Here is a 14,161-nt window from a genome sequence, read left to right as displayed (position 1 = left end):
TCTAAAGTTAGCCTTCAAATAGCACAGATGACCGAGAGCCAGCATGAGTTCATCAAGCAGAAACTATGCAAATTGATCTCATTTTCTTTTTTGTTCAAGGTCTCTAGAAAGAATAGCAAATTGCATTTGAAAAGACCCAGTGTATCTGGATCATCACAAAATCCCTCCTATTCCTGTGGATGACACAGAAACGTGTGCCTTGGGTGTTAAGATAATTATCTTGTTAGTGGTTGCATGATGATACCTCAAAGGTGTCGATTTAGGGTTACCAAGGGCCAAGAGATCTCTAATGGTGTGCCACAGGGCTCTGACTTTGGTTCCAACACGCAACAGTTTTAGCAGTGAAATGATGAAATAAGAAAAGACTGCTTTCAGATTTGAGGGGGTACTAAACTGAGAAGCAAAGCGAGGCTAGGAGGATACCATAATCATGAGCTACAGTGAACCTAACAATGGAGAAGAGGGTTTTCTACTTTCAAAACTTGTGAAGCCCTTGATTCAAGTGCAGTCTGATACGGAAACACAACATGTAAACACAAGGATGGAGGAACTGCGCGTGTTTGAAATGGGAGGGAATGTCAGAGCCCAGTCAAATCTCATGACATCGCTCCCCTCCCCACCTTCCTGCTGTGGTTCCTCAGTGCCTCCATGAAACGCCCAACATTCTTGAGAGACAATCTAACAGGAAGAAACTTAATAATCATAGCAAATCTACAAAGGACAGAAAAGTGCACAGCTTATGCTTATTTTTGTCTTTTGAGATTAAAAAACAAAAGAATTATGTAGGTTCTTCTATGAATGAGAAGGAAAAGTAGTATATGATAACTAGGGGAAACAGACTGCACATTTCAACTGAAATGATTCAGTAACAACAATTCGATGGACAAAGGGAGCATGGTTGAGCGGTGGTACACATGAAATGACTTTGAGGCCTTTCAAAACTGAAGCTGAAAGAACTTGCTGCCAGCAAAGTCAGCCACGTGGTCTGTGGCGTCACGCTCTATTTTGGGGGTGAGCAGCCTAGCCCAGAAGGCATTGGGAAGCTCTGAGCACAACACATCAAGAAGACTAGCAACCGAGTGAAGAGTGTTCAGAAGGGAGGGATAGGGATGGTGGAGGGTGTCTACGGGCAATCTCATCATCTCAATTTCAGCTGGAGAGAGCGGGGCTGTGAGCATTAGAGTGAGGATCTGGGAAAAACAGGAAATAATGGACATTTTCTAATACTTGAAAATCACTGGATGTGTTCTGAGTAGGGGGCAAGATAAGGATAAGTGGATGGAAGATCAAGGCAGACAAATGATAGCTCCATCACAGGAAGAATTTCCCAACAGTCAGAACCAACTATAGATGGAATGGGCAACTTGAAGGGAGATTAAACTTGGATCACAGAGCTGTGTGACTGGGGTTTGAGGACCTTTTCACAGGGCTATGTCAAGGATTCAATGTCTGGATAAAGGATTGGAATAGATGTCTCCTAATTCTGAAAAGCAATGATTCTAAGTAAATTCCCATTTATACAGAGCCCCAAATCTTCCAAACTCCAAACAACCAGGATATTTGTCATACTACTTAGTAATGACAAGTGACATTTGTCAAAATGGCCCTGAGGTTATACAAATTTCCAAAAGGACATACCTAAAATAAGATGGACTGTATCTAGGAGAACTCTAGAGAGTACTCTTGGTTGGTAAGCCACACATGCTCTGTGTAGTCGCTGTTAACCATAATTGATTGTGAATCTGAACATCCCATTCCCCAAATGGCCTGGACAAAGGAGTTCCTCATAACAAATACAATTCCTTCCACAGCTCCGCTATATGTAGTCCCACAGTAGATGCATTTATGCAAATTAACTCTTAACTAATCAACAGAAGCACATGTAAACTTATTTGTAAAAAGATTCTGATCACACTATACTTTAAAAAATTTATTGGCTTTTTAAATAATTATGTTTTGCAGGATCTTCAAAGATAAAGGGAGCTGGGTTGTGGTAATAATGTACATTCCTACTCACACAGCACTACAATCATATTCATGTGTTACTCTTGAATTTATACTCTTTGACTACCCACACTGTTCGAATTCTTTTTCTCTCTCTTAAAATGATTTCTCATACATTGTCCCTACCCTCCCATGAGCTGATCCATATACCGGATCATATCCCACGTCCTTTGAAGTGCAGGACCTTGTGCAGAGGACCTGAGAAGCTGTTTTCCCACAACTATCAGGAACATCAACACCCAAGTCTCTAAGAACAGCAGGAAGGTGTGTGACTCTTAAACACATTTTATGTACATTGACCTCAGAAGTGCACCCCAGAGTACTTAAAGAGTCCAGTGTGAAAGTGACTGCCAATGATTCCTTTGAAGCATAACTGCAGGGTGCAGGTCCCAGTTGATCCATCCTGTCACTGCCCAGGAAGTGGCCCCGGATTGACCAGATACCACTTACGGTTCCATCCATCTCTAGGACTCTGTGAGTTTGTACATAAAAGTAATATGCTAAGATGTTTACAGAGATGCCCAGAGGATATTTAAATTAGCCAGTGGACATGACAACTATGTTAAATACTTACTTGCCTTTTTATTTTACTTTTGTACTAAAGTAAGGAAGGATTCTTTGCTTCATAAAATATTCAGGTTGGCCTATGTATTTCCTGTGGCTTCAACATCCACGATTGTTTTATTTTCTAAAATCTGTCCTATGTGATTTAGGACATACACTTACCTAGAGTATGCAAAGCAGAATCTGACACTCATATTTGAATTCACCTATGTTGTAACTAATCACGCAACCTTGGGCAATTGATTTTTCCATTTAACCGCCAGCCCTCAGCACGTTTCTGTGTAGATCATAGGGTAGATCATACTGTTTGCACCCTTCCAGTTCTCATTTCTGAGGCATGTCTGCCTTAAGCAGAGTAAAGCATGGTTTTCCCTGTACTCGATAATCACAAATGTATTATTTTGTAAAATCTCCAGTTGTGAGAAATATTAGCAAGAAACATGTGTTTTTTAAATTACCTCTTTTCCTCCCAAATATACCGCAGTGGCTAAGAAATAACCCCAGAAATAGGAAGACTTAGGAATATATTTTTTATAATATACAAATAGCTCAATTCCCAAAGGATTCTGTAAAGATACCCCTATGCTTTGAAAATATTTCCCACCCAGCTTCCATCATGGATGGCTCTCTCAATTTGTATCATTCCAACACGGAAAACAAAAATCCCCAGAGGCAGAATACAGATTAACTTTGAGAATAAACACAGATATAAGGATCACCAACACCAAAGAAAGACTCCTCCAAAGCTGGAGGTGAAATGCTGTATGATTTCCTCAAAACTCCTTTCCATCTGGTCCTCAATTACCCATCTGGGGCCGGTCTCTGTCTTGTGTGGCCACTGTGAAGGCTGCACCTGAGGCTGGGCTGGAGGCGAGGTACCCCAGGTAAGGATAGCAGGGCACCCATCTCATTAATAAAGCTCAGTGAAATGCAAGCCCCTTGGACAAGCCTGGCATCCAAACCAAAGGGCTCCCCAGGACTTACCAGCCGCTCTGCTGGTCCTGTCCTGCCCAGGTGTTGGTTCTGCTGTTCGTGAACAGAGGATTGGCAGGTCGGGAAGCTGGGAGGAAATGTAATTTACTGCATCTGGTAGCAGAGAACAGGGAATACAATTAGTCACAGTGTTTGGAGGCCCAATGGGTTCACTGCCGAGACAGCAGCTTGTCTGCCCTACATAACGGACCGCAGAGGCCGCCACTGAACAGGAGGATCAGGGTAAACAAAGACGAGCATTTGCCCAGTGACTGGTATTCAGCAGAGTAGCTGAGGCAGGAGGGATCCTGGCCAGAGAGCTCAAGCCCCAGGATGGCTCTATGTATTAGAAGAGTCATCAGAAATCTCTAGATTCTAGGAGGACAATGAGTTTGGGGGCAGGGTGGGGGGAGAGCCAGAAATGGGTTTGTGGGAGCCATTATCAACTTGGTGGGATGGACCAAATAGAAAACATCAAACTAGAAATGTACATTTAACAGTACTGAAAAACAGATCCATTCTCTGAAATGAAAATAAAACTTTCTGTGCCTGATTATTATGGGGTTCATTCCCTGAACTGGCAATACTGCTTAATGAGCCTGATTCATTCAAAAGACCAATTTTATATGCATTATGACAAATAAAAAGACTTCAAAATTGATCTCATGTTTCCAATACTGCAGGCTGGTGTTTCAGCCAGAAAGTCCTGAGATTCTAAATGACAATACCTAGTGAGCCAACCATTAGCCCAGTTGCAGGAAATGCTGCTTTGCAAAAGAAGGAGCCCATCACCTTTGCCTGGGCAAATACCCTGACAAGCCTCTTTAAGGAGGTGAGACCTGGGGGGCATGAACATTAGCAGGCATGCCAAGGCATCAGAGGAAAGGAGGAAACCTTTAAATTGAGACAAGGCGAATCTGGGTGCACCCCAGAGAGAAGTGGGTAAGTGAAAGCAGGAAGATTCCAGAAAGCTGGGCTCCATGAGATGTGATTCCTTCTTTGCATTACAACCATATCACAGAATCCTGGAACGTCCATCAGTCATCAATGGGTACCTCTAACTGCTTACAGCATGTCTATACTGAATATCCCACAATCGCCTCAAACCCAACATGCACAAAATGGACCTTGTATCTCTGCTCACCTGCTACTTCTCCTATCCTCTATCTTGGCTCATAAGCACCACAGTTCACCTGGGATCCTCAGCAGCACCCTTCACTCTTCCCCCTCCTGGTATCCAATCCTTTCCATAGCCTCTGCCTCCTCCACGTTTCTCATCACTGTGGCCTCCTCTGCATCCCCACTTGCACTGCTTAAGTTTTAGCAGCTTTCTTTTTCATTTGTTGCAGGAGAGAATTGCAAACAGACACTAGACTAGGCTTGGTTCAGTTCTAGACCAACCAGACCCTTTGCTGACTTGCAAGTGAGTCTGAACAATCCAGAATGTATTGACATTAGACCATTCTGTTCATAGGCAAAAAGGTGTGTCTCTAAGAAAATGGAGTTTTCCATATCAAACATCTGGGGAGAAGGAATGAGACAGAAAGATCAGGACGGCATGACTTAGGGTGGAGTGAGGCTCAGGTTGCCTTCCCTCTTGAGTGCCTACATGTGTTGGAGCTTGGATCCTGGAAAAGCAGATGTGGTTGAAGGCCCCTCTCTCTGCAAGGAAGGAAACTGAGCCTTTGAGATGATGGTGGGCTGGCAGCTGGCTGAAAAGCAGCCTGCAGAGATCCCCTGAAGACGGTTTTAGATTTGAGCCAGGGGCTGTGAGTGCAGCCACATGTCTGAAGTCGAGCATTATTCTCCATATTGAACTGCACCTCCATGATTCTTAAACTTAGGCTGCAGACTTTTCTTTCCTTTAACTCCTACTGTGGGAGGCTGTGGGAAGGGTCTGTGCCCCACGCCAGCACAAGGCAGAACTAGAAAGAGCAGCAGCTTGAGGTCAGTGGTTCTGAGGGGTAGGGGCAGGTGAGTGTCAATGGTCTATGGGAAGAATGAAGCAGGAATCCAGGACTAGAGGTACAGTTTAAGAGAGAAGGGATGACCAGAGCATATTTCCAGAACTTCCAAGATTCACTGATAATTTTCAGAATTGGGATCTTGGTGAATTTGACTTTCTGCATTTAAATCAGATGGAGGCCGGAGCCCAAGTGAGGTCTCATGAACTGATCACGTGTGGGTATGCATACTGAATGTTTTTCTCATGGTCACATGTGTGTCTGCATATTGACCATCTTAGCAGATTAAAAAACCCTACTCACAGACAGAGAATTCTCCATCCGAAAGAACATGTGATTCCCAGGGCTTATGTCTCAGCCTCCTCCAGAAGACAGTTCCCTGCCAGATGTGAGTGGATGAGGAAGTTACCTTTGCCAGATGTTTACTGGCTACAAGTTCGAAGGCTACAGCTCTTGGAGGGCTGGAATACAGGGCTTCTGTTAAGAGATAAGGGAATGGGCTAGACACAGTAGCTCACACTTGTAATTCCAGCACTTTGGGAGGCCGAGGGAAGCAGATCACAGCCCAGCCAACATGGTGAAACCCCGTCTCTACTAAAATGCAAAGAGTAGGTGAGCCTGGTGGTGAGTGGCAGTGGTCCCAGCTATTCAGGAAGCTGAGGCAGAATTGCTTGAACCTGGGGCGGGGGGGTTGCAGTGAACCAAGATCATGCCACTGCACTCCAGCCTGGGTGACAGAGCAAGGTCCTGACTAAAAAAAAAGACATCCAAAGTAGTGGATTCAAGCCATTTCCTTAATCTTTGTACTTTCAATTCTACAATCACTTCTCTGCACTCTCAGAAGATACACTTCTGTATTCCTGAGAAATTCGGTGTGAATGTTCTTGTGGGAGCCTCCCAAGGAAGGTGACAAATATGCTTCCTGAAAGACCAGCTCGTGGACCCCTGACAAAAAAAAAAAAAAAAAAAAAAAAAAAGACAGAGACAGAGATAAAGGAGTGGAGAATGGGGCATCAGAAAGAGGATAGAGCAGCCCCCTCAATATATCATTAAGTACTAAACCCTAAGGTTATATAGACAGATGTGAGCGGTCTGATAGACCAGCACAAAGTGTAACAAACAGGCCTGCCAAAACTTAATCGGAAAAACTTCTTCAGGTGGCTTCAATCAATAAGCTGCCCTCTTCCTGCCGAAGTCAGAATGGTCTTTTACTGTTCTCCCCATTGCCAGAGAAGGTGGAAAATAGTCACTTATATTGTAGAAATGAAGATGAGTGCCGCTTCTTAATTCTAACACAGATGAAATATTTATAGTAGCTAGGGAGAATCTTAACAGCTAAAGCCAGAGAAACAAGATTGATGAAAACATTTCTTAAAACATAACTTAGGCTGGACGCTGTGGCTTATGCCTGTAATCCCAGCTACTCAGAAGGCTGAGGCAGGAGAATCACGTGAACTTAGGATGCGGAGGTTGCAGTGAGCTGAGATCGCACCACTGCACTCCAGCCTGGGTAACAAGAGCGAAACTCCATCTCAATAAATAAATAAATAAACACATAACTTACAGGCAACTGAAGATTGAGGTTTGCCAATAATTGGTATGAAGGTTTTGATGTGGGAAAGGCTCTAAGCCGCCGCAGACTGGATGTGAACCTAAGAAGATTAGTTATCTTACAGCAAAGACTGAGATGGGCCCAGGGCAGACATTTTCCTTTGCCTGTTCTGGCCAAGAGTTTTACATCAGCCGCTTCCCCAGTGGGCAAAGAACAGAATTAGCACCAGAGATATACTATATGTAATTTATAGATGTACCAGACATTATGCCTAAGACAGTGAAAACAACCCACCCAATAGATGAGGGTTCTGCTATGTAACAACAGTGTGCACTGGTGGGGAGGAGCAGGGGTATCAGAGTGTATACGACCAGGAGATTCTACTCAGGAGTAGAATAAGTTGCTCTTCATTGCCCAGGCTATCATGTAATCAAAAGCCACTGGTGATCCAGGAATACAGTACCTCTATTTCCTCTGCCATGCATAAGGAGACACACTTAGGGTACCTGAGATGGAGTCATTACACACACAGATACCAGCAGCTCTCTCATGGCACCTCGTAAGTTGGGATGCTTTTGCTGCTTATCTGCAGTGTCTGTATGGTTATATAATCCTAATTGGACCTGGATTCTGCAGTCTACATGCATCAGAAATTAACTGTGTTTCTTAAGGTATCATTGTCCTATAATAATAATTTGTTAATTTTTTGTAGCAAGTTGGTTGATTCTAAGAGGGTCTTGGCAACTTGGGTCGTTTGAAATTGGAGAATGAGAATATAAAGAGACATCCCATAGTCCCTCAGCTGGGATGTGCTTCACCACAGTGTGGCTTACACATCAATCACATTCTGGGATGCATGTGTTCCCTCCTTCAAACTTCTTTGCTAATAGATGTGGTATGATAGATAGAGAAGTCACCCAGGCTTGCTGATAACCACAGATGGCAGGAACTATAATCCAGAGTGACAGGTAAGACCATGGGGATTCCTCCCTGGCCCATTTCCCAAGAAGTGGGATCCTAAGACTTTTGCATTCTCATGAGCCTGATCTCACCCATCCTGGAGGAGAGAGTGTGAGGGCAACGTTCCCTGCAGGCTCTTTTCAGTTATGATTAGGTTTCTTACCACCTCTATGAACGGCTTAGGTGGATGGGTGAAAATAATGGGAAGCAATGCAGAAGAAAACGAAAGAAGTTTGAGGCAAAAATGAAAGAGGTGGTGAGGGTTTGTGACACGGCTGCATTTTTGCTTGTTAACAAGTCATAGAGTATGACAGGTCTCCATGCCCCACACAGACTTCTCAGGAACATGACAGACAGGCTTGTTCCCTTCCCTAGTTATCAGAGGGCTGTCTAGGGAAACTTCTGATTTGAGAAGGGAAGGGAAGAAAGAAGTGAGAGCATAAAAGGGCAACACGCACTCTGTGGGTATATGACTGTGGGCCAGTGTCCCACACTGCATCCCAGCCTGACATGTTCTGTATTACTGCTAATTGTGTGTCATGTCTCAGGTCTTCCCAGACTCAGCGAAGCCTGCCATCTTCCCCATGCTGTACCCACAATTCCCCAACGCCACTTCCTCAATCCGTGCCCCACCCGCAAAGCACAGAACAAGTACCCTGACTTGGTCACACCATAGTTCCTAGAACTATTGAAGGTCCCGCTTTTCCTGGAGTCCTTGCTGGCTTGGACCTGACTTGGCCTCTGCCTACATACACTCAGAAAATGAAGTTTAATTTAGTACTTTCCTAAACACCAACTGGGGAGACAAAATCCAGGTCTCCTGCCTTTTACTTGCTAGAGGGCAAAAAATCACAGGCCTTTATTTTTTTTTTTTTATTTTGGGAGGGCAAAGTCAGAACTATCCTTCATGCAAATACCTTTGACTAATCCAGAAAAACACATTTTTAAACTTTTCCCCGTATATTTCCATATGGCACTGGGAAAACACCGAAGTCAACTCTTACTCTGGCGCCTGATCATCTTCCTAGTCTAGAGGCTGACCTTGTTTGTTTATTTGTTTTTGATAAAAGACCTCGCTGTCACCCAGGCTGGAGTGCACTGGCGTGACCATAGCTCACTGCAGCCTTGAACTTCTGGGCTCAAGGGATCCTCCCACATCAGCCTCCCATAGTGCTGGGCTTACATGCCTGAGTCACCAGACCCAGCCCTAGAGTGTGACTTTCTAGGAGCCAGGTGAGCAGGCAATATCTGGTCCTTCCACTAAGTCTCTCTATTTTAAAGCAGGTCTAGCTGAGGGACAAATGAAAGTAGGAATCACGGGTTTGCAGCTGAGGTTAGGGAGCAAGGTGAAGGGTGAGAAGTATACAATCTCAAATTCATCCCCACCATCCAAGTAAGGAGAGGAGAGGAGAGGAGAGGAAAGAGGAATGGTAGGGAAGGGAGAGAAGGCGAAAGACCTGTTCTTACCACCAGGAAGCCAGGACCTTGCTCCCACCTTTCTATGCTCTGAACCAACTGTCACGCACAGGGAGGAAAGTTTTGCCCAGCCCTGATTCTACAGAAGAAACTACAGTTCTCTGATCCAAGAGAAAGAGAGAGAGAAAGCAAAGAAAATTCAGAAGCTGTAGAAATATTTTCTAAACACCAGATATTTCCCCCGAATTTCCTAAACTACCATGTGTGTTTCAGCCTAAAGATCTAACCACCAGGACAAACGGGCTCTTTCCTACAAGGGACCTGGTCCTGATGTTAATACTCTTTTTTGCTGAGTACTTTACAAGAGAGGTGCAAGCACTGAGCCTTTGGGACCTAAAAGGAAGTAGAAGAGCCAGGCTAATTCTGTAAGATGAGAAACAGTGAGGCAAGAGACAGTTCCCGAAGAAGACAGGCAGGGAAGGCACGGAATTGGGACCTCCTCAGTGGTCTGCAACCAGAGCTGCAATTTCTTCTGATGCTTTACAAATCAACACAGCACCTCTTCCTTAAGACCCTGTTAATGAAACCCCCTGAACTGACCAGGGTAAAAACACTCATCTACAGTCGGGGCAGAGAGCACTTACCTCCGTCCGTACTGGAGAAGCCCTGTGGGAACAAACACAACAAGGCAGAGTGTTACTCTTCCTGTGGGCGTATAAACCCATCTTTTCCCATCTTTAAAGACTTAACCCGTCTTTCTCCCATGCCCAGGCCCAGAATTTGACTGTGCTGGAAAAATGCAATGATCTCTTTTCTTCTGGACAATTTGTTTAGAATTCCAAAATTACCATTCCCAATTTATACCAAATGTCTCCCAATAGAGATTTATTTCAATTATCTAGCAAATATCCTTGGTCATGTTGGAGAATGAAATCAGAAAATCCCATCCTAAACTGATTTCATTAGATTGCTTTTCTGTCACTTATAGGTATTGCAGAAAGGTTTATAAAATGGAGGGAGGGCCGGGAACGGTGCCTCACTCCTGTAATCCCAGCACTTTGGGAGGCCAAGGCAGGTGGATCACCTGAGGTCAGGAGTTCTAGACCAGCCTTGCCAACATGGTGAAACCCTGTCTCTACCAAAAAAAAAAAAAAAAAAATAGCCAGGCATGGTGGCGGGCATCTGTCATCCCAGCTACTTGTGAGGCTGAGGCAGGAAAATTGCTTTGAACCTGGGAGGCGGAGGTTGCAGTGAGCTGAGATCTCACCATTGCACTCCAGCCTGGGCTACAAGAGCAAAACTCCATCTCAAAAAAAAAAAAAAAAAAAAAAAAATGGAGGGAAGTCCTGAGATTTTTACTCAGAGTCTACTGGTTTTACGGACTATACTCTTTGATACACAGCATGATCTGTTTTTATATACGGTAAAATTTCATGTATTTACACTCTTTGTATTTGGAATTCACATCCATTTCACAGGGTGTTGTTTCTGGCCTTTTTATAATGAAAAGACTCAAAAAGCAAACTATAATTAAAGCCACAAAGAACATGTTTATTGTGATTAATCAGAATTGGTTTTAGAATTCTAGAGTCCAACAGGAGAAGTCTTTTCAGGGGTGAGGCATATCGGAGATCCAGACAGCAGGCGGGTGGGGTAATCTAATGACCCTTCCCTATGCCTTGCAGCAGGCCAGATGGTCCCACACCAAAAGACATGCCATGCTCAGCTTCAGGATGGCCCCTGGTCCTCACACATCTGCCCCTCATTTTATAGAGTTTGTGGCTCGGATTTCTCATCACCGCCAAATGGCCTGTTTCCCAGCTGGCACCATTTTGCTAGGCCTTACTTCCCCACAGAAATAACTTAGAGAAATCACGTTTGTTTTCTTCACCTTCTGAAAGTCCTTGAAGGATTTTTCTGTCTCCTTCAGTTTCTCTAGGATGATTTGCTCTTTGGCAGATATCTGGGACTCTTCACTTTCTAGCGTTTGTATTTCTTGCTCCAGCCTGGAAAACACACAAACAAAGGACAAGTTACTTTATTGTCCTGCTGTCCATGGGCAAGAGAGCAGCTCCTTCCTGTTGGGCTATTTGTACCTTCCTGGCAGCCTCCGTTTTATATTACGCTGAGGAGCCAGGCCAAGGTTTTACATTACACAACATCCTGTGTTTCCAGCTCTGTCACTGGGCAGATATTGGTCAAGGGAAATCAACACAGCACTACCTCCACTGGTTCACAGCCACTACTATGCAATATGCTTCAATGTCTCCCTGCCAACCCGATGCACGCACACCTTTCTTATTTGGAGGGAGATTATATTCATATAGCAGAGGACATAACATCAGAAGGAAAATAGCTTCATATTACCCTGGCCATCTCAGAATAACTGCTCTCTCAGGTTGGCCAAAAAGTGGTGGCTCATGCCTGTAATCCCAGCACTTTGGGAGGCCAAGGTGGGTGGATCACCTGAGGTTGGGAATTCGAGACCAGCCTGACCAACATGGAGAAACCCTGTCTCTATTAAAAATACAAAAAATTAGCTGGCCATGGTGGCACATGCCTATAGCCCCAGCTATTCGGGAGGCTGAGGCAGTAGAATTGCTTGAACCCAGGAGGTGGAGGTTATGGTGAGCTGAGATCACGCCATTGCACTCCAGCCTGGGCAATAAGTGTGAAATTCTGTCTCAAGAAAAAAGAAAAAAAAAAGGAAAGGGCCATCTTTGCTCAAAAGAAGTATGTTGCCAAGAAATAGCCGGTGGCCCCAGTACCCTTTGGAGCCTGCTGTCCTCTCCCTCTGTGGCCTGGATTCTACTGCCAAAAAAAGGGGAAATAAAGAAGACAGAATGCAACTGCCCTTGCCTTCTGGAACTTTCCTCAGTTTTCACAGCCATCCTATGTATTTTGTAAAAGGGAAATTTCAGCACAGCCAGGAGACTCTGGAAAATATTCCAGAACAGCAGCTGCAGCTATGATATGGGGAAAATCTCAACAGCCATATTCTTTCAGTGAAATGATAATAATAGCCACCAGTGTTTACTGAGCACTTATTCTGTGCCAGGAACTTAGCGAAGAATTCATGTGGGCTATTTTATCCAAACTTCCCAATGACCCTGTGAGTAGGGAATCCCCATTTTACCAATGAGATCAGTTGGGTGTGGCAAGGTGAAGTAACCTGGAAAAGCAGGCTTTAGTGCCGCAGAGCCCTGAAGCAAGGATTCAAGCCAGGAGGTCTGACTCTAGACCCTGTTCCTAACCATTGTGCTAAACTCTCACCACATGGGTTCTCAGGTGTTCCCCACATCCCCAACCTTGTTAAACATTGCATATGTTGGCACAGAGTACTTTAGCAGACACTTAAGGTGTTCAGTAGATTATATTACTCTTGGGCTGGTTGCGATGGCTCATGCCTGTAATCCCAGCACTTTGGGAGGCCACGGCAGGTGGATACCTGAGGTTAGGGGTTCGAGACCAGCCTGGCCAACATTGGTGAAAGCCCGTTTCTACTAAAAATACAAAAATTAACTGGGCATGGTGATGCACACCTGTAATCCCAACTACTGTGGAGGATGAGGCAAGAGAATCACTTGAACCCAGGAGGCAGAGGTTGCAGTGAGTAGAGATTGTGTGACTGTACTTTCACCTGGGCTACAGAGTGAGACTCCGTCTCAAAAAAAAAAAAAGTTTAATTATTCTCAAAAACATTTCCTTCCTTCCTCCCTTATTCCACGGGAAGAGCATATGCTCCTCCAAGCCAATGATATTGATCTTGACCATGTGATTTACTCTAGGCTCATGGTGGATGGGATACACTTCCCAGTCCCTTGACCCTGGTGTCAGCCATGTGATCTGTTTTAGCCAATGGGATATGAATAGATAAGACACAAGCAGGGACTTAAAAAGTGCTTGCCCAGTTAGGCTTGTCCTCTGGTACCCCTTCCTGTGCCAAGAGAAGGGCAGCTGCTGCCCCTTCAGCCTGGACCTCAGAAAGAACACACATGGAATAGACCTGAGACCAACCCATGCATAGGTGCAGTGTGCCCTGGCCCAATCAGTTTCAGGGCTCTCAGCTATATAGTTCAGATGCACCTGAAATTACAGCCACTCAGCTAAGCCCAGCCTAGATCAGCAAAATACCCAGCCTACTCACAGAAGTGTGGGCAAGAATAAATGACTTTGGGTTTAAGCCACTGAATTTGAAGGAGTGTTATATGGCATTATTGTGGTAATAATGAACTGGTACAGGTCAAATATAAGTGTGTGTACATTACATAATTATGTATGTATATCCTAGCAATATATATCCCAATAATATATATTCCAATTATATAATATATATACACATATATTTCTATGTGTGTTATATGTATTTACATGTCCCTGAAGCTAAAGGATTAGGAAGAACACAAGGCACCCACTTCTCCCTTCCCTAATCCTCTATTCTCTGAGATATCTGGAGGGAAACAGGGAGATTAAGACTGAAAAAACAGAAAAATGTCAGTGATAGTTGTCTCTGAGTAATGGAATGATAGATTTCATTTTTAAAACATAATTTTTAATACTTTCCCAATTTAAAACATTCACTTATTACCTATCTAACCAGAATGAAAACGATAAATTCCCTTTTCAAAATGCCTCTTGAAGCCTTTTGCTGAGAAGGCAGCATGAAAGAGGGCCAGGCCTCCGCTTCCCATGTGTCTAGTGAAGGGGCTAGATGGGGACACCCCAACAT

The 14,161-nt window shown here is 44.2% G+C and overlaps 1 protein-coding gene across 19 annotated transcripts in view; it reads right to left on the bottom strand.

The window, feature by feature from the left end:
• Window positions 1–14,161, bottom strand: part of PALM2AKAP2 (PALM2 and AKAP2 fusion) — a 527,870-nt gene that overhangs the window by 222,538 nt on the left and 291,171 nt on the right. For 12 of the 19 annotated variants that reach the window (XM_035305215.3, XM_035307774.3, XM_035251605.3 and 9 more), the window contains 3 exon segments: window positions 11,324–11,438; window positions 10,077–10,098; window positions 3,553–3,654 (listed from right to left, as the gene is read on the bottom strand). In XM_035305215.3, coding sequence (XP_035161106.3) covers window positions 3,553–3,654; window positions 10,077–10,098; window positions 11,324–11,438 — 239 coding nt within the window. 19 annotated transcript variants of the gene reach the window in all.

This window comes from Callithrix jacchus, chromosome 1, assembly GCF_049354715.1.
Source record: "Callithrix jacchus isolate 240 chromosome 1, calJac240_pri, whole genome shotgun sequence".
Taxonomy (NCBI): Eukaryota; Metazoa; Chordata; class Mammalia; order Primates; family Cebidae; genus Callithrix; species Callithrix jacchus.
Note: the sequence above shows the minus strand (reverse complement) of the source record. Positions and strands in the feature narration are given on the sequence as shown.